The following is a 26,039-nucleotide window of genomic DNA, read 5'->3' on the forward strand; positions in this document are numbered from 1 at the left end:
ATCTATTAAAATTAGATTAATATTTAAATAAAATATAGATAAACTGTTTAAAGTATATTAATTTCGTTGAAATCATAATAATTGAAGTATAACTTCTTACGTGCGTACTAAGTACACACACATTATTTTTATTTATGTTCACTACTTGTAATACATAGTATGATTTTTCAACGAACTGAGAGGCAATTGCTCATACCAAAAAGAAAAATAAAAAGCTCCCTATCCCCATTTCACCTCACATCCCCACATTCGCAGCATATAAATTACTGTTTGCGAATAACGACATCGCGCCAAACTTCATTCATAGAATTTTTTTACATTTCTTTGGCATTTCGTTTACATCAACGGGTCTAAACAGAGATATCACACCACCACAAAGGGACGTGACAAAGAAATATGGGCTTTTATTGTGCGTCGACATACAATTGCATAATCTGTGGAATAATAGGTCTGCTTTCCCATTTTACATTTCGGCATTTATTTATTCTGCTGTCTGTGTTCCATGGAGGCCCCCTACTAACATCAAAAATGGGGGAAAGGAATGCGGAGGACTTTATATCATAGTCGATGGGCTTTAAAAATGTTAAACTTTTTGTAAAAAATTTAAAGCTTTGACTGTTTATTGTATTGTTCATACACTCAAAACTAATTATATACTTTACTAAATAATATCAACAAATAAAAATAGAAAAACATTCATGGAATTTCTCCATCCGGAACAACTAGTCCTAGCTGCATTCTTTAACCCTTAAGTACTAACATCTTAAATCAATGACGTAAACACTAACTAACCGCCTGACAGACGGGTTTAACATTTTAGTGGTAAGTTTTGTTTTTGTTAAATATTTTAATGCAAAAAAATATCTCGATGACTTACTGACAGTATTAATTATCTAAAAAACACAGTAATTAATCTAGCTTTTCTGTATTTATTAAAATAAAAAACATTTTAACAAGAATGGAAGGATTATTTGTGTACCTTTTTACTGCTGAAAAAATGTGTGATAAAAATTAAACAAATTAAAGAATCTTAATAAAAATGTATAATCGAGTTAAACAAAGAGTAAGAGTAAGTAAAAATGAAAATAAAAAGGTTTTTAAAAAATGTTAAAACAAAAAAAACTGACAGGTACTATAGTTAGTACAGTGTAGCAATGGTAGTCAGTGGCAACATTTTCATCACAAATTGATTCCACTTCGCTTATGTCGTCTTCTACCTCATCAAACCATTTCAAAAGAGTTTCCTCAGGGTCTTTATTCCCTTATTTGATGTGTTTTGATTAACTGGGGCATATTATGTGTAATGACGAACTGGACAAAAACACTAACACCCCATCTATTAGACGGAAATCACACTTTGAGCCTAAATATCTTTCGAATAACAACCTGCCACAAATTGCCGAATTCAATACTACCTAATAAAGAACAACCCAAATTAAAAAGTCATAAACTTATAAAATTTTCTAGGAAGGGAAATATTCCACTTTTGACAAGCGATGCCGTCTGAAGAGACGGGGTGTTAGTACTTAAGGGTTAAAGTAGCGTGTAACTATCAAAGCCTGACCTAAAGGCTGATTTAAATAGAAGATGCTCCGTAGCATGGAAGAATTTGAAGATAACAAACAGTATTTAAATCGAACTTACCAAATATTTTTCATCATAAAGTTACTCAGAGAGCTATCGATTATTAGCGATTATCGCTATTATTAGCGATCGCAAATCCAATAAAGAAATAAGAACTCGATCAAAAGTAACAGATGTAATTAAAAAGACTGCCATGTTGAAATGGAACTGGGCAGGACACATAGGAAGAATGGAAGACAACCGTAGGACGAAGCGAATTGTTTAATGCAGACCAAGGGCATATAACAGAAATAGAAGCAGACCTCAAACCAGATCGACTAATGGCATCAAGCGAATAGCTGGTCACGAATGGATGCAAAAAAACAAGGGACATAAAGGAATGGACATATCTAAGGGAGGCTTACATCTGATGATGGATGGAATAGCTGTTGATGGTGATGATACATTACCGAAATACAATATGAACAAGTTGTGAAATCTTCAAGCAATTATCTACTTATACGCCAGTCAATGGGAGCAAGAATAGGATATTACCTCCGAATTCTATCCTACTGCATGGATTTTAATTAAATTTTGGGCCTAGCCTCTACTTAACTCCTAATTCAAAGTCTACCCTATGCCGATGTGTGCTTTTATCTTGGGGGTGGTTCCCACCCCTTCTTAGGGGTGGAAAGTTTTTTGGTTAAAATTACCACGGAATTCGCTAGAGAACCTAATTCTAAGCAAAAACTGTCCTATAATTTTTTTTTTGAAAACTCAATACTTTTTGAGATATTCGTGGCTGAAAATTGGCCATTTTCATTGAAACATAATGCCTTTTCGAACGGTTTTTTGCGAATACCTTAAAAACTATGCATCTAACTAAAAAAACTATATTAAACATTTTTGTAGGTTATAAAAAAAAACAAAGAGCCTCTTGCCTTCATAAATCTTCTAGTTATAATACAAAAAGAGATATGGTAGGTGAAAATAGTTTGTTTTTTGGTACATTCTCAAATTGGTGTATTCAACTTGAAATAACAGAGAAACGGTCGATTTTAGGTGTATAATGCTACTAATACCTTTTGTAGAGCTTGAAAAGACCTTTAAAATGAGCTATATTAAAGGTCCATTACGTTAAAACTAAGCGAGATATGCAGCAAACAAAATTGATAACTAATGTATTTTAAGAAAAAATGAGAAGTAATTTTAACCCCCATCCACCAAAATGTAAATGCATGGTTTTCCTTCTACAATACCTTTTATTATAGTGTTATTTCTATGTTTAAAAAGTTGGACTGGTTTAAATGAATGGTTTTAAAGAAAAAGATCAAATTATAGAGTGCATTTTTAATTTTTTTTAAATCTTCCTTTTTCTCCATGTAACTTGAAAATGATTAGAGATACAGTAATCAAAATAAAAAGAAAATTTTTATCTGAAAAAGCCCTACCTTTTTAAAAAACTCATACAGAAGTAAAAAACTTCAACTTGTATTCTGGTATAAAATCGTTTATTAAAAAACTATTTAAAAGTCATCCAAATGGATTGCAAAACGTTTTCGTTCTAATTCAGAACATCTTCAGTGCATTCTGCTGAGTAGTTTGAAACTAGCACACTATTTAAAGTGGTAACCCCATAATATATGGTTTAAATATCTTATTTTACTAGAACATGGTGGCTACAAGTCGATGTTGTTAGATATAATAGAACACATGCTCAAAGGGCAACATGGTTCCCTGCTCGAAAATACTAGGTACTTGCCAGTTCAATGGGCACAGATCAACTAGATACCCTACCTTTCTGGTGAAGTATCTTTTTTCGAATCTCTTATCTTTTTCGAGTTACATGGAGGAAAAGGAAGATTCTTAAGAAAATTTAAAAATGCACTCTATAATTTGATCTGATTTTTTTCAAAAACCATTCATTTTAATCCAGCCCAACTTTTTTAAAATAGAAATAACACTATAATAAAAAGTAATGTAGAAGGAAAACGATGAATTTAAATTCTGATGGATGAGGGGTTAAATATACTTCTCATTTCTTCCTAAAATACATTAGTCATTAATTTTTTGCAGAATATCTCGCTTATTTTGCATGTAATCGACAATGAGTATTGCTCATTTTAAAGGTTTATTCAAGCACTACAAAAGTTATTAGTATCATTATACACCTAAAATCGACAGTTTCTCTGATATTTCAAATTGAATACACCGATTTGAGCATGAAGCAAAAAAAACAAACTATTCTTACCTACCCTATCCCTCTTTGTATTTTAACTAGAAGATTTATGAAGGAACGAATCTCTTTGTTTTTTTATAACCTACAGAAATATTTTATAGTTTTTTTGTTAGATGCATAGTTTTGAAGGTATTCGCAAAAATCCATCCGAAAAGGTGTCATTTTTCAATGAAAATAGCCAATTTTCAACCACGAATAACTCAAAAAGTATTGAGTTTTCGAAAAATAATAATAGAACAGTTTTCGCTTAAAATTAGGTTCTCTAGCCTTTTCCGTGGTTATTTTAACCAAAACATTTTTCACCCCCGAGAAGGGGTGGGAACCACCCCCAAGACAAAAGCGCACATCGGAATAGGCTAGACTTAATTTCTTGGGCTATTTCCTACTTACTGTAAAAATATCAAGTAAATCGATGTAGTAGGATGGAATTCGGAACCAAATACCCTCATTGACTGCCCTATTACAGTCTCACAACACATCTGTTAATAAAGATGAATCACTAAGAATGAAAAGATTGATCTATATAGATTATTTACCAATGATGATGGCTGATGCAGTAAACAAAAAGACGATAAATAACAATGAGAATCTACGTATATTTTAGAATAATATACGTTATGACGGTGAGTTATATATGGAGGTGGATATTCAATACAACGAGAGGCAATAAAAAATTTAATAATAATAAGAACGGTAAGTTAACACAACTTAAATAAATTTTCCGAGTAAAACACGAAGACAAACAAATAAAAACGAATACAAAATGAAAAATAAGGGGCACACAATAAATGCAGTATAAAACAAAATAGATTAGGCTGGCCTATAAAAAGCTATCTGCAAAACAAAACAATAAAGACAGAAGATACGAAAGACAAAAGTATGAACTCAATAAATATATTGAGTAGATAAAATTAGAATAAAAAAGAAAGGAATATAGAAAAAGTAAAAAACATATTAAGCAATAAGAAGATCACTAACCGTGCTATTCAAGAGAGTATCCGAAAGAAAGAATTAAAAAAAGTAAATAAACGTCAAATGTTGGACAAACATAAAGTGTCAGAAAATACCCCAAAGTTAACCTCTCATCTTTATTTCCCATGTGCTCCAGGTTTTTCTGAACCTTGTTATTTCCTTTTTCTTCACTCTCAATTATACTCTTCATTATCTGGGTATATTGTCATTATATATCCATACCAATTAAGTGACTATTCCTTCAGATCTTGTAAATTATTGGGTATTGGTTCGGTTTCTATCAGTATCATATCAAATCAACGACAAGGACTCCAATCAATCAGATGAAAGTTCTAATGATCTTCTTGTTCTTCTTTAACTTTATTAGGAATTCTCTATGGGCGGTTTTCACTCTTTGGCGCAGTCGTCCGATATTTCTTCTGTCGATTGGTGAATTATCTCTTGCTATTTTGACCACATGATCCCCCATTCTGCTTATGTGGTTATTTCATTCTTTTTTTCTATTTAGTGTCCATTCATTTATATACTGTACGTTACATTTTCTTCTAATGTCTTCACTCCTCTTCCGATTTCTCAGAGTATTTCCTGTGCAATTCTTCTCATTAATATCTTCCGGATAGAAGACCCCTGATATACCTCACATTCAAACCAAATGAACCTCAAGGGGATGAAGAAAGGTGGGAGGAACCTGTTCAATTAGAGGAAGAAATTCGGCTAACTACACCAAAAGAAGTGCTTGAAGAAATAAGGGAAAATATTAATCCGAAGAAAGCTCCGGGCTATGATTTAATTACGGGTGAGCTGTTGAAAAATCTTCCCCGAAGAGCTATCGTAAAATTAACAAACCTCTTTAACGGTGCATTCAGATTAAAATATGTACCAATGATATGGAAGAACCAATTATTGAATTTCTTGAAGCAAGAAATTTGATACCGACACATCAATTCGGATTTAGAAATAAGCATTCAACAATTGACCAGATGCACAGAATCACAAATATTATCGAAAGATCCCTAGAAGAAAAGAAAGTCTGTTCAACTCTATTTTGTATTTCTTGATGCTGCACAGGCTTTTGATAAAGTCTGGCACGAAGGTTTAACATAGGTACAAACTAAAATGTTTTTTACGTATACAGTACTGAAAACTTTTACAATCGTACATAGAATTAAGCAAGAAGACTGTTTTTCAGACTTAAAAGAAATTACAGCAGGTGTTACACAAGGCAGTGTGTTAGGTCCAGTCCTATACCTAGTATACACGTGTGATATACCTGTGCTCGAAGACAACACAGTTGCCACCTTTGCTGATGATACAGCTATTCAAGCAGTAGGGACGACAAGTGAAGAGGCGACCAACAAGGTACAAATATAAGTTAACCAAATCCGTAAATGGACACAAAAATGGAGAATCAGGCTGAATGAAGCTAAATCTGTCCATGTTAATTTCACCAACAAAAAAATACAATATATACCAATTATAATCAACAATATCCAAGTACCATATGCAGATACTGCTAAGTATTTGGGTATAACAGTAGATGCAAAACTACGCTGAAAGGTGCACGTTAAGAAAAAAAGGGAAGAACTAAATATAACATATAAAAAAATGTATTGGCTAACTGGAAGAAACTCCACATTGTCGATGCATAATAAGTTACTACTTTACAAACAAATATTGAGACCTGTATGGACTTATGGATGCCCACTATGGGGGTGTACTAGACCAAGTTATATAACAGCAATACAAAGATTCCAGAACAAAATACTAAGAAATATTGTAGATGCTCCTTGGTATGTGACAAACAGAGATCTCCATAAGGACCTAGGAATGGAAACTGTGGATATAATCATCAAGAATATGGCAGGAAGTCACGAGCAACGACTTCATATGCACGAGAATATTAAGGCAATCCAGCTCCTCGATACCACTGGGCAAATTAGAATATTGAAGAGGACAAAGCCTTTAGAAACTAGTTTAAGTGATAGGTGATAGTGAAAAGCAGAGCATAGAGCTTGTGCGCGTTAGTGTGTATGCTAGAATAGTGCACTATCTTGTTAGACTAGATAAGAGACGCTATAGGGTAAGCTCTTAATTTTAAGGAACAGTAGTAATTTAGGTTAAATTAAAATTGCTTATTGGTCAATTATGACCAGATTGTAATTGTAATTTAATCATCATCGTAGTGATGATTATGGAAAAAAAATATCTTCCATTTCCACTAGTATTTGCGTTGTGGCTGTGTCAGGTCTTGTTTCTGACACGTATGTCATTATTGCTCTTACACTGGCTTTATAAATTCTTGACTTCATCTCAGTGTTAATACATCGGTTTGGCCATAGTGTCAAAGGCTATAGTGTCAGTCTATTTACTTTTTGTACTTGAACTCTCACCTCTTTGTCCAGGTCTCCATAGGTGGACAGTGTAATTCAATAAGGTATTTTATGTCCATTACTTGTTCAATACTTTTAAAATACTTTGGACATGTTATGAGAGCAAACACAGAAAACATGGAAAGACTCATTATACAAGGAAAGGTGGAAGGCCGAAGATCACGAGGAAGATCCCAACAAGATGGATCGATCAAATTACAGGAATACGCAAAAGACCTATGCATGAGTTAAAAGAAATGACCAGAGACAGAGATCTTTGGAGACGGACAATACACGACATCACGTCGACCAATACACTCCTTACGGGGGGTCAGGATTGAAGAGAGAGAGAGACTTGTTCAATTTTACTGCATGACTTCTACATAATTTACATGGTTCTTTGCTGACTACTATTCTTTGCAGACTCTCTCTTCATCTTGGGCTATCAATATTTCGTCGTCTGCGTAACAGAGGATTTTTACTTCTTTGTTTCCAACTCTGTATCCTCTTTTCTTGTTGACACTTTTGATGATTTCATCCATAATTACATTGAAAAGCACAGGGCTCAATGAGGGCCCTGTCTTATTCCGAAACCTATGTCTATATGCTCTAAGTTGGAAAGTTCTAATGATTAGAGATGTAACTAGTAGGTACATTTGTTGTGAATTCTGGACAACTTAATGGTTTCAACTTAGCACATGACGTTATACATTTAAGACGTTATGAATTTATTATTTTAAGTCTTATATTCCAAATGTCTGATAAAATTTCTGATTGAGTAAGTATAAAAACTGTGAATTACCAAAGCTTAAATTAAAACAAAATATGTAGATATATCGTTTTCAACGCCACAGAATACGTTTAAAATACATTTGTAAGGGAAAATGAGTCAAATTATTACATTCATCATGTTTCTTGTTTTCTTTTTTGACTACCCCATTAGTTCTACAATGTATTTAGAAAAAATTAACAAAAACTTATGTCAGAATATAATTTTCAAATTGATGAACTTTCCATATTTGCAGATGTTGAATCATTCCAACGATTTTGCCCAAACTCAAAAAGTAATTAATCATTTCTAATCCACTGATTGGTTTTAATCTCCAAGCTCATCGACTAATGGTCTTCGAGGCAGAATATCTAACATGGCGGTGCTATTCTCGTGTTTTTTGACGGGCTGTTCGTAGGTATACATTTGATATGGGTCTGACGTAACTAGAATGGAAACAAGATTTGGGTTGCATTCATCAGATAAGTCACAGTCTGTGGGACGGAATAGGGCGACCGACAAAACCATCAGTCATCCGAAATGACAGGATTTCTAATTAGGAACGAACACTTGCTTGAATCGCTGTAATGGTGGACTGGTTCGTTTTTAGGTCTGTTGTTTGATTCCTAACGTATATTTTTGTTCGGTAATTGTCTAATTATTTTTTCGTAATTATTGTGAAAGGTTAACGTTCTTTTATTGACGAATAAGGCTAAATGAAACCAGGACAAACTTTGTTGAAAAAATTTTTGGTAATTTAGGCTTTGGGGCGGTGACCAATTATGTTTTTTTAATTGTTTTACTTGATGTGTATTACGAAATAAAGATTAATGGTTTTAGAAGTGTAAAGACTATATTTTTTTAATGAATAGGTACAGTAATTTAAGATATATTCAGAAAATGATTACTGTGGGCAATTAACTGCTTATTTAGTTTTATATTTTTGTTTATATGTAGAGAGGTCCGTATTAAATTTGAAGGATATACAGGGTGTCCCGAAAAGATTGGTCATAAATTATACCACAGATTCTGGAGTCAAAAATATGTTGATTGAACCTAACTTACCTTAGTACAAATATGCACATAAAAAAAGTTATAGCCCTTTGAAGTTACAAAATGAAAATACATTTTTTTCAATATTTCGAAAACTATTAGATTTTTTATTAAAAATAGACGTGTGGCATTCTTATGGCAGGAACATCTTAACAAAAAATTATAGTGAAATTTGTGCACCCCATAAACATTTTATGGGGGTTTTTTTTCCTAAAACCCCCCTAAACTTTTGTGTATGTTCGTATTAAATTATTCTTAAAGTATTAGTAGTTAAACACAGTGTTTTTAAAACTTTTTTGCCTTTCTCGAAAAGCCAGTTTTTATCGAGATATTTTGAATATTTGTCAAATCCACCACCTATTTGTATATGGTTAAATACGATTATAGAGACCTGGTAATAATATGAAAAATCTATAATTTACATTTTTATAATATGAAAATATACTAAGAGGTAAAAAAGTTTTAAAAACACTGTGTTTAACTAATGGTACCGCAATAAAAGTTTAATTGGAACGTACACAAACATTTGGGGGGTTTAAAGGAACGAAACCCCCATACAATTTTTATGCAAACAAAATAAAAAAGAAGCCGCATCGCGATAAAAACTGGTTTATCGAAAAAATACTAAAAGGGCAAAAAACTTTTAAAAATATTGTGTCTAACTAATGGTAATACAAAAATAATTTAATTGGAACGGACACAAAAGTTTGGGAGGGGTTTAAGAGAACAAACCCCCTTAAAATTTTTATGGGGTGCACAAATTTCACTATAATTTTTTGCTAAGATTTTCCTGCTATAAGAATGCGACATGCCTATTTTCAATAAAAAATCTCCAATAGTTTTCGAAATATTGGAAAAAATTGATTTTTATTTTGTAATTTTAAAGGGCTATAACTCTTTTTATGTGCACATTTGTACTAAGGTAAGTTAGGTTCAATCAACATATTTTTGACCCCAGAATCTATGGTATAATTTATGGCCAATCTTTTCGGGGCACCCTGTATAGATATGCAAAAGATTAGTATTTCAGCAATAACTTTGCTATCGCCATGATGCATTTAAAAACCAAATATATGACGCACGAGCATAGCAGAGATAGAATCAGAGGAATTATTAGAGATACCACAATAAATGAGGAGCAAGGGACCGACCGAAAAGGTGGAGATCGAAATGAGAGATGCGGCAGAGGCTGTAAGACCCCCGTAGATACAGAGAAGAGCACATATCATCGAACTTTCCGTGTTATCAATAAGGACTTACAACGTTGTTTCACCGTATCCCTGTATCGTCAGAGACTTGGACTAATACAAATTCACACACAGATGGCCGAAGAAGGTCTCCTGCTTATATCCCACCTGAAGTGGATAGCTACAAAAGTACCATCTACTTTGATGGTCATAAACGAAACACGATTTGATAAAATTCGAAAACTATCAACACCAGAGTCAAAGTATAACAAACCTTTTTTGTTCAGAATGATCCAGGAAACCTAAAAAAATCTTTTCGTGTCAAAAAAATGTTTAAAAAAAACGAATAAAATCTTTTAGAAAAGGTATATTTGTTAAAATATCTAAAAAGAGCTACATCACAGAACTAGTTGTCGATCGGATGACCGATCATCATCAGTGCTTATCTTGAGCTTACAATTAATAAAGGTGAGCTTGCTAAATGTTTGTTATAATTTTTGAAGCTTTTGAACTTTATATTCTAAGAGTGATTATGCAAAAAATCGCATGGGAATATTTTTTCGAAAGAACCCGAGAATTTCACCTTGTCTATTGATCGCGATATTTTGTCTTTTATAGCTGCCCGTTTTTTCCTACTGATCTTCAATGTATTAGCAGATATTGACATATTAATTTGAGTTGAAGACTGAAAGATGTAATTAATCCTCTGTCTAATAAAGAAGTCCCTAAGTGTCATAAAGACTATTGAAAACATCTACAACGATAACAAAATGAAAGTGAGAATAGATGGACAACTCAAAGAACCTGTATACATAGGCAGAGGAATAAGAGGCAGACTCATTACTCATTATGCCATATACTCTTCAATTTATTCACGGATAAAATCATCAAAAATGTCAATAAAGGAAAAGAATACAGTATGGGAAACACAGAAGTAGAAACACTCTATTCCGCAGACGACGCAATATTGATAGCCCAAGATGAAGATATAGTCTGCAAAGACTAGTTCACAGATTTAACACAAGAGCAAAAGAATTTAATATGACAATCTAGTTTCAGAAAAGAACCAATCAGATGTAAAATAGAAATTGATGGCAACGGTATTGAACAAGTACCTAATGGAAGTAAAATACCTTGGAATTATATTGTCCAACTATGGAGATCTGGACAAAATAGTGAAAAATCAAGGTGCTGATTGGCTGATCTCCTCCAGTTACCCCCCCTTAATATCTCTTTAGCATTGGTTTTCTATCGTCAATCCATTTCTTCCTGGTCTTCCTACTGGCCACCGCTAAGCGTTCTACTAGGTGTTCTGTCATTGTCCATTGTTCTACTAGGTGATCTGCCCAGCGCAATCTTTGTATTTTTGCATAATTTGCTAACAACAAATAGACTGGTATACTTATGTATCAACTATAATAGGTTTCTTGAATGTATCGTCTTCTATAAAAATATACAATACAACGCTATATCAAACATGGCGGTTGCAACGCTGAGGATGTTTTCTGTTAATTTATTTGAGATAAAGAAATCAGTTAGTCTTAAAGAAATATATGTTTATGGTTAAGAAATGTTATTGCCGAAAACCGTGAATTAATTAATATGTATTAAATGACTTAGATGTAAACTAATAATACTTTCCCGTAATAAAATTTCTTAATGATTAGGTATGTTGTCACTTTCAGATTATAAGAAAATCACATATTATTATATCTGCTTCATTGTTTTACATTGGTTGTTTTTTCCCTCTTGTTTTAGCTAAACAATGTTTATTGTGTGACTTAATATTATACAGATAAATAATTAATATTTCATTAACAAAAAGAAAAAAATAAACAAAGATGTGTAGGTTAAATAATGCCATATTTAAACTAAATATGATTGATTATTATTAGTATTAATAGTTCTTATATGGGGCCGTGTATTTGTTTTTTTTTGTATTTCCTAAATCTGTTAAAATAAATATCTATAGATATCTTTATAAAAAATTTTTTATTAAAGTAAGTTTACTCTTTCTACATAACGATTTTGTTTTAGTGAATTGCTGATATACAAAGTGCTATTAACAAAAGAAGGAAAATTTGAGGAAGTTGGATTTGCCTCTCCATCCTTTTATTGTTGGGTGGAAGCCAGTGGTTTTAAGAGTGGAGAAAATATTTGTATGTAATAATAACGTTTTATATCTTGTTTTATTAATAAATAATGATTTTACCTTAACACAATGATTTATTTCGCCGTATGTAATATCACTTTATTTTCAAGAAATATTAACTTAACTCTAAATATACGTTTATCTCTGCGAAATATATTTCTTAACATTAAATACATTAATTATTAATAGTAAAATAATAATATTCCTTACTAAGAAATATTATTGCTCAGAAAGAATAGTTTTGTAATGTGTAAAAAATATATTTTTATGACTAATAAAATTAATTAACATTAAGTGCAATTTCTTTCTTATAAATGGGTTTGAAGTTTGCCAGAAAGTGATAGTTCAATCATGTTTAAAATATATTTCTTTGCCTATAGTAGAATTTATTTGAAATATTTTAGAAAATTATATCTTACATACAAAGATATACTTCTTAGGCAATATGCCAAGTCGATCTTTCCTAAATATTAATAAAGTTTCTTTATGTCAAGAATTTTTTTCTCTCGGTGTAGGAAGCATTAACACGAATATGTGGCGAAACGGACATATTAACACTGACATGAAGTCAAGAATTTATAAACCCAGTATAGGACCAATAATGGCATAGAATGTTACATCTTATGTATCAGAAACAAGACCCGATACAACCATAACACAAAAGCCTACTGAAAACGGCAGAGAAAAGAGTAATGAGAATAATTACAGAAAATACGCTAAGAGATCGAAAGAGAAGTGAAGACCTTGGAAGAAGATGTCTCGTACAGTATATAAACGAATGGAGACTAAATAGAAAAAAAATTAAATGACCACATAAGCAGAATCTGGATAACGCCTCAAATAACGCCTTTGAAATGTGGCCCTATAGAAGAATTATGAGGGTTTCCTGGGTAGATAGAGTAACGAACAACGAAGTACTGATAAGAATAGGTAAAAAGAAGGAATTTGAACTTACAATTAAAGAAAGAAAACTACAGTATCTCGGACATGTGATGCGGGGCGAGAAGTATGGCATAGTGCGACTCATAATACAAGGAAAGATAGATGGCAGAAGAAGCATCCGAAGAAGACGAATTTCATGGCTGAAGAACCTGACAGAATGGTTTGGATGCAGCTCAAAACAACTATTTAGAGCTACTGCCTCAAAAATTAAAATAGCTATGATGATTGCCAACCTCCGTAGCAGAGATGGCAAATGAAGAAGAAGATAAGCAGAATGGGAGAGACCCGTATGGTGAAAATAGCAAGAGATAAGTCACCAAACGGTAGAAATATCGGCTATAGAAATATAGCGCAAAAGATCGGGTAACAACCTTCTATAGAGGTATTAATCCGCAAATGAACAAGCACAATTACTTACAAAGAGGAAGATGAAGAAGAACGTGTATACAATCTTGTATATATTTCACTGGTTTATCTTTCTTTTAATTGTTAGTTATATGTATATCTATCCTACAATCCTGTCAATTTATGTCGTCTAATTGTATTCTAAAATGCATCCTTTATTCGTAATCCTCCATGTAATCGCTGACATTTTTCTTGTGGCTCTTTAAACGGATATTTTCCTTTAATTTATCATCGATTATAGCATTGTTCTTAATTGCAGAAAGAAATTCATAAAATATCCTTGCAATATCCATCTCATCTCGTAAACTTTCTAAATTTCTTAATAGACACCGAATAAAACTTATTTAATAAGGTCAGAGCAATAATAAAGCACTATCCATACGACATAAAAACTAGAACAACTGTTGAACATTCATTCACTCTAATAAATTCAAATGAATAGCCGGAGATAACACACAAACTGCTTTAATTTACAACCTTTAATAACAGATTAAATTGTAGCTTAGTTGAGACACAACAGAAAACTGACCTATCTCCCACTGTTGTGACATACGGTTTAAATTACCTTTATAATTTAAATATAAATACTATCAATCTTAATTTCTATCGAGTAAGATCAAACATTTATAATGTGTACAAGTGATGCTTGAAATTTACTATTATACATGAACCAGTTGTTTATTTGATAGACACCGTTAGTTGCGAGTGTTAAAAACCATTTTGTATTTTGTTGTATTAAGTAATGTTTTTTTATCGTTGAGTCATTTCTAATTTAAATAAATGTGGGAGTGTAGGTCATCAAAAAAAAAATCAAGAAAAAATGATAATTACTTATATAATATTATTAAAAATTATTTCCTTCTTCTTCTTCTTTATGTACTATCTTCTAGCAAAGGTTGGCTACCATCAAACGATAGGTTTCCCTGTTTTGTGACGCATGTATTTATTATGTTTGCAGCTTCTGTTATTTGAAACCATTCTCTTAAGTTTCTCAGCTAGCATTTTTTCTTTCTGCCCAAACCACTTCTACCTTCAAAATTGCCTTCCACTAAAAGCTGTAGCAGTCTTCACTTATAATTACGGAACACATGTCCCAGTTATGACGCTTTCTTCCTTTTAACAGTTGTTAATCATTTCATCTCTTTACCCATTCGTTCGAATACCTCTGTGTTGATCACTTTGTCTGTCCAAGGTATTAGGCTATTGATTATGTTCAAAATAAAAGAGCTAAAAGGAACTACAAAGTTAACGGGATTTTATTATCTCATATGGTTAACGGACCTCTAAATTTGAAAAAACCGCGAAGTGCTACCATTTAAATGGGTGCGTTTTTGAGAAAGGGGTGAATTAGTCCCTAGGCGCAGGGCGAATTAGGGTGAGTTCTATGCACGTTTGGTACAAACACGTCTACAGAAAAATTGTTCCAGGTTAAATTTACTATCGAAATATCACATTTTAAAGTAAAAAATATTTTCTTTTTACAAAAATATATTCAAAAGAAAAGCAAGAGAAAAACACGAAAGATAACAATTTTGTTTTTTGCCACATAACTTTTTTCCACGGGGATATAGGTATAGAGATTGTTTTAGCGAAAAATAACCTCCTCCTTCCTCTTTAAAATGACGTCTGGCAGAAGTCTCTATTATTTATATGTAGTTTCCAAAATATGATTTTTCAAACTTCTCCACTCACAGCGATTTTGGGCCTTGTTACTTCTCAAACATTGTTCTGTAACTTTTTTCTACGCAGCTCTAGGTGTATGCAATGTTACATTTAATAGGAAGAAAAGTCAATTACCTTTAAAGTGGTCTATCGTAGAAGGCTGTGTGACTATCTGTAAGCAAGATATATGGTTTTTCAAAATTTTATACTTGATGAGGGAAACCTATGACCAGCAGTGTACGCGTACAAGTTAATGATGATAATGGGAAATCTTAAGGTAAATGATTTACAGGGGACAGATAATACAAAGTCATGGAGTTTAAATGTCTAGGCAACACACTATCTAGTTAGGGAAAGCTCGAAAGAGGGGTGAAAGATCCAGTGAGTAGACAAAAGAAAGCCGCAGATTGCCTGAACGGAATATTATAGAGAAATAAAAATATCGGGAAAGAAATTAAAGGCAGAATTAACAAAACAGTCATCAGACCAATAATGACATTATAGTCCAGGAACCGAAGCTTTTCACCTCGAAATTTTTACAGATTTGCTTGAAAATTTGAGAATAACTAGTGGATAGTCCAGGGATCAAAATCTATATGATGCCGAAAGGCGCTTTTACCATGGGGGTGGTTGCTACCCCATCTCGGCGGTGGAAATTGTTTATTATATTTTGACCACAAAAGTTGATAAAAACGTTCATTCTAAGCAAAAAATGTTCTATACATTTTTTTGATAAAGTTAATAGTTTTTGATTTATTCGCTATCGAAGGCGTTAGTTTTATATCGACAAAATCAGTGTTTTTCGATAACACTCATTTACGATTCACTCAATTTTTGCCGTAGAAAAATTTTTTCAAACCAAATTTTTAGGAATTAAATAACCTACAATTTCATATTTAAACATATTTTTCGTATTTCTGATGCTAATCTTTCTATTCTGAAGAAAATGGCATTTTTTACCAAAATACAAAAACTCCAGTTTTTTAAAAACGAATCATTCTAAGCCAGTCAAACTTCTAGAATCTATTAATAATACATAAATAAAGAAGAATGAATAAGGCCAATGACAAAAAACACAGCTAACTTACATTATTATGCTTCCAATTGGATTGCGAATTTTTCTTTTAAAAAAATATATAGATTTTTAACCGAATATTTTTATCTTAGAACGTTTGGTAAAAAAGAATTTTGTAGGTTTTTACAAGATCTATAAACCTGCGAATAATAAATCTTTTTAAAATCTTCAGTCACAATAAGAGATGACTTTGAGAGGGTTGGCAAAGGTGGTTTTTGCATGTTATTACAAGTTTTAAGTGTCAATAGCTCACTTAATTTTTGCAGTAGAAAAAACTTTTGCAAACCAGGTTTTTGGGAATTAAACAAGCTACAATTTCATATTTAAACATTTTTTCGTATCTCTGATGCTAATCTTCCTATTTTGAAGAAAAGTCCATTTTTTTCCAAACTACAAAAATTTGTTATTCGCTTTTAACTCCATTTTTTTAAAACCAATCATTTTAAGCCGGTCAAACTTCTAGAACCTATTAATAATACATAATAAAGAAGACCAAATAACGTCAATGACTAATTTTAATTAGGGTGGTGATTAGGAGGTTGCTTCCGATCACTTTTTCGCTGAAAAAAATAGGGACTGATATTCTTTTCATTACAAATCACTTAATTTTTGAGATAGATACTTTTTTATTTCTGGTGATAGATATTTTTAAATATTTTAAATTAGTTGTAACAAGTTATCCTCGAAAAAGGCATAGTTTTCCCGTCTTTTGACTTTGAAACTACAATATTTAGCATTTGACGAAAAAGAGCTAACATATAATAAAGTATAGCTCGATTACTATGTATTGGTCTTAAAGAAAATAAAAAAAAAACGGTTTTGTTTATTTTTTTAAAAGGTACATTTTTGTTAAGTAAAGTTGTTTTGATAAAACGAAAACTTTTGGAGTTATTAGCAGAAAACTTATTAAAAACATTGATTTTTCGATATAAAACTAACACATCAGATAGCAAATAAATTGAAAACTATTAATTTTATCAAAAAAATGTATAGAACGTTTTTTGCTTAGGATGAATGTTTTTACCAACTTTTGCGGTCAAAATATAATCAAAAATTTCCACCCCCAAGATGGAGTGGCAACCACCCCCTAGATGGGGTGGCAACCACCCCCTAGATGGGGTGGCAACCAGCCCCATGGTAAAAGCTCCTTTCGGCATCATATAGATTTTGATCCTTAAACTATATACTACTTATTTTCAAATTTTCAAGCAAATCGATTGATTCTGTAAAAATTGCGAGGTTTTGTCCTATTTGAAGCTTCATTACTTGAACTAATATGCGGCAGAAACATGACCTGATACGTAAAGCACAAAAATAATGCTAGGAACAGATAGATGAAAAAGTCGGAGATGGAAGAAGACTGGGTAAAAAAAGAGTAGAATGGAACGACCACATAAGCCAAATGACAACAAATAGAGTAGTAAGGACGGCGAGAGACGGTTCCCCAATAGGAAGACGATCAGTGGGAAGACCACGAAAACGATGAAATGACAACTTACTGGAGGCACATTGAAAAAACAGACAGAGTCATGTCTATACAAAAAGAAGAAGAATGTATTAATAGATTATAATTTTCAAAGAAAAAGAATAGCATTAAGTACCTCAACTCATCTGACTGTTACCACGTCTAACAAAAAATTGGATAGAAAGTGGAAAGCAATCGTCAAAGACATAACAGTATTTAGAACAAGTAAGTTAATAATGAATGAAAAAACAAATATTAATTAGGAAAGAAGGGAAAACGATAAAAATTTGTAAAGTTTTAAATGTTCAAGAAAGCGTTATTCGCTAAGAGCTATGTAGTTCTAATCAGTTCAAAATTATGTGGAGGATTATGTAAATAAGACATATCAAATATCTAGACATTCCATCAGGCTCTCTATCAAATCCTATAATTTTTAAGTGTAAAGTGATAGTATCAAATCCAAAATTACACTATTTAAGCGAGCATTTCCTCACAGACCTCGACGATCTGCAAAACTCCAAAGGCGTTATATTATTATGTTTTGGTACGGCTGTTGTAAAGAGCAGCGATTAAACTAATAGAGTTGGAATTTACATCTGTTGGCAACCATAAGCACGGTAATAACAATATAACCGCCGTGGCACGGTGTATATAGCCAACTTGTTGAGCAGAATTTATGAAGCAAGGATGTGCCTCGTATCGGGCGTCGTGCGAATTCGACGCCGCTCGACTATGCTATTAAATAAGCATTCCGGTGATAAATTGTGACGCGACGAGATTTGATAGTGCTGTAAATTATTTAATCATTTTCCTCCTCATAGGGACTTACATTATTAGCTCGTATATCGTTTCGGTGTTGGGTCTGCCGTTTATATTGTTTCCTTACCGCCATTTAATTAATTGCACCCGCAGAAAATGGAAAGAAATACGTCTATTAGCGACAAAAATTCATGTTATGCAGAAAACTCACATTAAAGGTTATAGCAGATTATAGAGCCATCCTAAGAAATTATTTTAGTAATTGTAGATTTAGGAAAGAGCTGGGAATACGGAATGCACTACTTGTAGTGTGTGTTCTTTAGCATAGATGCCTAGATATGAATCAGGAAGTATATGCCCGTTTTGACAGAGTGCAGCATAATCGTCTTAAATAATTTTTTCTAAATAAAAACATAGACAGTAGAAACATTAGAATTTAATCATTATTGCAATCAAACAGCGAAAGTGAAAGTTGAAAATTAACTGACTGAGGATATCCAGATTTGCAGTGGGGTGCTCCAAGGGTGTATTTTATCACCATTGTTGTTTAACTTATACAGTGAACATATTTCAGAATAAGCGTTGGCCAGTGTAAGTGAAGACCTAATAATCAATGGTGATAACCTTAATAACATAAGATACGTTGACGATACCGCCTGTCTGGCGGGAACACAAGAACTTCAACACATTGCTCAACAACTACATTAGTCCAGGGCGCATCTGTTTTGAGATGGACGGTGGGAGGTGACTCAAATTTTTTTGCAGAAATTGCTTGAAAATAACTCAAATCATAATAATTGAGTTATCCTCCCACTCAAAATGGTCCGGAACATTGTTTAAATACATAATCAAAATGTCAAAATATGAAGGTAAAATTCGATTTTTTTATTGGTTTTTTGATTATAACTTTAAAACTATTCATTTCTGAGAAAAGTTGTACTAACATGAAAGTTGCGTAATTAAATTTCCTACAATATAGAGTTGGTTAAAAATTTAAAAAATAGTCACCCTTGTTGCAAAATAGCAATAATTGCGAAAAAAACCATACAAAAACAAGTATTCGCATATTACATTTATCAACCATTTATGCTACACTTAGGACCTTCATTTACCCAGAAAAACTTTATGATATAGTAAACCAACACTGTAAATTTCATTAAGATCGGTTTAATAGATTTTGCAAAATAAATTTTGCAATCCAGCTTTCTCAAAAAAAAATCATTTTTTTTAATGTTGCAGGACTAAAAATAAGGCAGATAGCAAGTTGATTTTTTTTGCTTATAGAAGTGTACTGTACCTTTCATTTGCAATTTGCAAAATTAAAATCGATTAAATACCACGGCGTCAGGAAATCTTTTAAATAAACATTAATTTTTGGTGCACCGCGCAGGACAGCGGTGTTCGATTCACACAAGTTGTTTTCCACCAAAATCTCTTCCAATCTCTATCTAATATATTATTTTCTTAATCTATATTTTGTTGTATTTTAATATTTTAATTCCACAAAAATCAAACTAATTTTATTATTGTTTGTGAAATATTGTCTAAACAATTGCATATGTTTAAAAATAATAAACTTTTATTCTCTAAGTTAAAATATATGAACAAAGAAGAAAGTTTTTGCTAAAAAAGTGTTATTTCAAAGGATAGAGTAGGTATGTGTTTTTATTTTGCAATAAACCAATTTATTTATTTATATCGAAATGTAATAAAAATTAAAATGTATCAATCATTATCCTGCGCGTAGCACCAATAATTAATGTTTATTTAAATAAATTCCTGACGCCCTGGTAGTTAATCGATTTTAATTTTGCAAATTGCAAATGAAAGGTACAGTACACTTCTATACGCAAAAAAAATTCAACTTGATATATGCTTTATTTTCAGTCCTGTAACATTTTGAAAAAATGAATTTTTTTTGCGAAAGCTGGATTGCAAAATTTATTTTACAAAATCTTTTGAACCGATCTTAATGAAATTTACAGTATTGTTTTACTATATCATAAAGTTTTTCTGAGTGAAATATAAAGGTCCTAAGTGTAGCATAAATGGTTGAAAAACGTAAAATACGAATACTTGTTTTTGTATGGTTTTTTCGCAATTAGTGCTATTTTGCAACAAGGATGACTTATTGTTTAAATTGTTAACTAATTCTATATTGTAGGAAATTTAATTACACAACTTTTAAGTTAGTACAACTTTTCTCGGAAATGAATACTTTTAAAGATATAATCAAAAAACGAAGAAAAAAATCGAATTTTTCCTTAATTTTTTTAAATTTTGATTATTTAAACAATGTTCCGGACCTTTTTGAGAAGGAGAATAATTCAAATATTATTATTTGAGTTATTTTCAAGCAATTTCTGCAAAAAAATTTGAGTCACCTCTCAACGTCCAAATGTACTAATATTTTTACAGATGCTCCCTGGTCTACATAGACATTGCAACGATTATGGACTAAAGATGAATTTGAAGAAAACCAAGTTCATGGTATTTACAAAAGCACAAAACATCAAATCAAAGTTTAGCTAGTACTAGATAGTACAGAAATTGAGCAAATATCTTCGTGCAAATACCTTGAAGCAATGCCGCATTAAAATTGCATGATCAATTTTTAACAGAATGGGAAAATTTTTCTGTAATCGCAATATCAATATAACGCTCTCCGGATAAGAATGCTTCGATGTTATACTTCTGCACCCTTTTGTATGGGGTTAAGTTCTGGACACTGAAACAATCCAACTAAAAATTTGGAAGCATTCGAAATGTGGTGTAACCGACGTATTCTGAAAATATCATGGATGGGAAATTTACCTACCCAATGCTCAAAACTGTGAGGCAATGTCAACGCCAAATATTATTCCTGTAGAAGAAGAGCAAGCAGGTCTAGCTAATATACATCACATAAACAATTTGCAACGAAAAGTTAGTGTCAACAAATGGACAAGAATGAAGCAATGAAGTCACCATATTTTACTTAAAAAGAAAAAGCAGGCATACATAGCAAACATACGCTGCATACGAAAAGTTGCAAACACAACAGACAACAAAACTGGTTCTCTAAAAGCCTTAATAATGCCTACAATTTTAAACTCAAGTCAGTGTCAAAAAAGGGAAAGATTGATAGAACACATATGACAGAAAATGATTCTAGTCCCCAAATTGCTTTAAAATAACCACCAGTTTTAAACGCAAATCAATGTCAAGAAGTAGAAAAGAATGATGCACCAGAAAATTCCAGAAAAGCACCAGAAAAGATGCAGTAGAAAAGGCACCAGACTTTATTTCAAAAGGAAAAGCAGGTAGATGTAGGAAATACATGCCTGAAAAACGGGAGGCTACAAATACTACAAAGACTGAAATTGATGCTCTAAACGTCTTGACAACATCTCCAATTATAACAAGTCAATTTCAATAAGTTCCACCAGATACTCCAAAAAGACCTTAGGTAAAGCTGATAAACGAGATATTACAGACTCAGTATATCTGCTTCTCTAAGTGTGTTAAAACTGCCTACGGTTTTAAATGCAAGTCAATGTCAAAACGTAGACAAGAAGAGGACATTACTGTCAGAAGATATTGCTGCAAAAAGGAAATCAGGCAGATAAAACAAAACAATACTTATAGACTGACGTTTCAGATACAGCAGATGATAAATCTGGTTCTATAAACGCGTTAAAAACATGTTAATGTTTTAAACGCGTTCAATTTTGAACACGAATCAATGCAAAAAGTGGAAAAGAATAGACATTACTCTTGCCAGATACTACTCCAAAAAGAAATCTAGGCAAAAAACGCAAAAATCAAGCTCATAAACCAGATGATACAGACCAAACAGAGAATGAATCTACAGAATGAATGACAGATCTGATATGCTGTTACCATTTGGTACGTCACCAAAAAGGAAAAAAGGTAGACCATTTGAATGTGAAATTCACCCTTAGTTTTGTCTATTCCGACTTGTAAAATGAGTAGTGATTATCTTTATCAAGAAAAATATAGCTCGCAAATTCTACTTAAAAACAATACAATCGAAACTTATTCAAAAAAGGATCAAAATGCGTATCGTATTATCAACAATTTGCTAATAGATAAAACTAGGTATTTAAGTTAGCATTCATAAACACAGAACTATCTAAAGAAAAAAAGATAGTTTGTATTGTATAAAGAAATAGGTATTTATTATAGAACAAAAGAAATATATAACTAATTAAAAATTGTCGATACATATAACGAAATGGGACTCACCCTTTCCAATTTTAATTCCGTTCAACAGTTTATTTAGAAGATGTTTTTCAAAATCGTCTTTTTAACAGTATAAACTCACAATCACAACTTAAACATCCACGCCAAATACAAGATCTAAACTGACTAACTTCGCCAGAAATTAGATATATACTGCCAAATTTTCAGTAACTTCAGTAACAGTACATTCCGGTAATTTATACACCTGTAAACCTTCCCTTTGCAATTAAATCACAATCACCTTCATTTTACCAGAAAAATAATCTCTTCTGACATAAACCTTTTACATAATGCACAATACTTGACAACCCTAATATATCAAATCCAAAAATATCAAATTGCAGCGACGAAAGTAACAAACGGTTTCTAATGACTCTGTTCCCCAAAAGGTAAAAACTGCGTTAAACCAAAACGAAACTAGACCCCCTGGAATGAAGTACACTTCGATTGTGGATTGAGACATTCTAGACGAGGATGGTTATGCAAAATTCTACCGCAAATTCAGAGAAATGTCATAAATTCAGGGACATAATAAATGTCAACTTCTTGAGTTTACGAGGTCGATATTGAATAAGTAGATCACCTTTGTAAAGATTCTGCAGCTTTTGTTGGTGGCGAGATTGTTAGATTTAAAACTGGCAGAATTTAACTACCAGGTGATAGTCCAGTAGTTTTAGGGCTTAACTTGGGAATTAATTAAAATAAACAAATTCTTGAAATGTTTCATTTGAAAACCAAAACATGAAGAATTAAAGAGAAATTTAGGACCAAAACATCCAACAAAATTACTCGTTTTCTCAACAATTATCGCGTAAAACTTTGCTATTGACATTTAGAAATAATGAACTGAAACATATAATGAAGAATTTCTCCATAGAAGTCTCAATCAATGACAAATTCATCCCAATCATATTAAATGATTAAATCCACCCATCAGCAATGAATTATGAAGCGATAAACTACTACGTAGGATATCATTACTAAATAAAAATCTGTTGCATGTGATCTATCTTATATGGTTCATTCCACCAACATACGACTGTTTTGGATTATCGCGACAACGAATATTTCAGTGTGCAACATAAGAAGTACGAAAGTAAATGGCTCTAATAATTATTCCAATAAACAGCAATGTTTTCGTTCTTCATATTTTGCACAATAAAATATTCGTTGTAGAAATAATCCAACACAGTCGTATGTTCGTGGAATAGGGTATAGTAGGTTTTCAATTCATTATGTTCAATTCTTATTAAAATATCTAATCATATCCATTATTATCAATTAATATTTCCTATTCATATAATGAAAGACAGACGTACTTGTGGTTAGTAAACAAGACGTGGGCCCTAAGCAACTAATTGTCAACAATGAACTGATTAACAAAGTTAACCCAGGCAGTTAACCAAGGCAGTTAAACGAGACCCTAAATCCTGATGAAGAAATTAAAATTCGTATAGAAATTGCAAGGGGAGCATTTATGAAACTGAGATCTGTACCTACTGTGCAATTCTTAGCTTAACTTACAATTAAGAATCAATTTACTAAAATGTTATGTGTATCCTGTATTAACTATGGATGTGAAAACTTGTTCATGTAGGTTAATATAATGAACAAATTAGTACAATAATGAAGCCTTCGAGATGTGCTCATATCGTATAATGATCAAAATATCATGGGTTCGACGCATTTCACACATAGAAGTCTCAAACAGAATAGGTCAAGACGAAGATGACTTAGGAAGATGATAAAAAAGAGAAACCTTGAATATCTGGAGCACATAATGAGAGGTAGTAGATACTGGATACTGCAGTTAATTCTCAACCGAATTATCGAGGGAAAAAGAGGAATTGGTTTGAAGAAATATTCATGGCTCCAAAAGCTTCGTCAATGGACTGGCTTATCAGCAGATCAATTGTTAAATTCCGCGCAAAATGGAGAACAATATCAGCAAATTGTCGTGGAAGCATAAAGTACTATGGAGTCAATATAATACTATCTAGAAGAACAAATAACGCTCCTCTCTCCAATGGGAAGATACTGTATGAATTAATTGAATCAGTATGATTAAATATGAATCAAAATCTATGAAAATATATAGTTTTAGAATACTAGAAGGCAATAAATAACTTACCGAATTGACTCCTCATCCAAGGATACAGAGGACTAGGTAACGCAGAAGCCGTATTATTGGGCGGCTGCTGGCCGGGTTGAGGTTGCTGCTGGAGAGGAGCTTGATGCTGAGGAGGCTGATGCATGTTGGCAGTCTGCTGCGCCCCGTACATCATGTGTTGCTGTTGCTGATGGTGTGGCTGCTGGTGGTGTTGCGGGTGTTGTTCTTGCATGTGGTGTCCCATATGATGGGTGTTCATGCTTTGTGCACTATCTAAGGGTGGACTACCAGTGGGGCCTAACACCCCATTCTGCGTCACCGCTGCCGCTTGCAGTTTACAACTAGCATACACGACAGGGGTTTGGTGTCCGTTTGGAGGTCCGTTCGTTGCCATATGCATGCTGGAAGGACTATCCGGCCTGTACTGGCCGTCCATCTGCTGCTGCTGCTGGGCGTTGTAGTAGCCCGCGTTCCTGATGTCCATCCTGTCGTACGGTGGAAATCTCGGGTAGGGCATTCCTTGGGGAGGTTGCCCCGCTGCCGGTGGGCCGCCATAGTGGTGAGGCGGGATTCCTTGTCGCAGGCCCACCACGGAGGGATCACCTGAGCAGGAGTTTGGATCGCCTTGAACTGGTCCTCCACCTTGAGCCACCTGAACAGCGGCTCCGTAATGCTGATGTTGATGCTCAGCCGATACAACACCACCATTTCTCATGTCTGGCATGTAATTTGTAAAGTAAGAACTCATGCTAAATTTTATTAATCACAGCAAATATTCGACACCGAGTTTGGTTTCACTAAATCACATTAAAAATCACTAGAGCTGCATTCTTTCATCTCCACTACCGCTTAACTCACTTAGATTAAAACACTTAATTATGTCCACTATCCTGGTCCTGATGTCCCAATTTACTTCATCCGACGTATAAGAGGAGCCTCATGTATTCCTGCAACAAGACAAACTAGGTTAAACATACAGTTGATGCACTTTATTCATTAAATTTGATAATATAAACAAATTGGTCGTTCGGTTGTACGGGGTCACGATTCGCGCCATGTCTGTGTGTATTTG

At 32.8% G+C, this 26,039-nt stretch overlaps 1 protein-coding gene across 4 annotated transcripts in view; it reads right to left on the reverse strand.

Moving 5' to 3' along the window:
- LOC114327685 (homeotic protein antennapedia-like) overlaps positions 1-26,039 on the reverse strand; it is a 1,165,466-nt gene that overhangs the window by 64,945 nt on the left and 1,074,482 nt on the right. For all 4 annotated transcript variants that reach the window (XM_028276375.2, XM_028276391.2, XM_028276383.2 and 1 more), the window contains one exon: positions 24,989-25,914. In XM_028276375.2, the coding sequence (XP_028132176.1) occupies positions 24,989-25,715 (727 nt within the window). In that variant the 5' untranslated portion in view covers positions 25,716-25,914. The remainder of the gene's footprint in view (positions 1-24,988; positions 25,915-26,039) is intronic.

Source organism: Diabrotica virgifera, chromosome 2 (genome assembly GCF_917563875.1).
Source record: "Diabrotica virgifera virgifera chromosome 2, PGI_DIABVI_V3a".
NCBI classification, from domain to species: Eukaryota; Metazoa; Arthropoda; class Insecta; order Coleoptera; family Chrysomelidae; genus Diabrotica; species Diabrotica virgifera.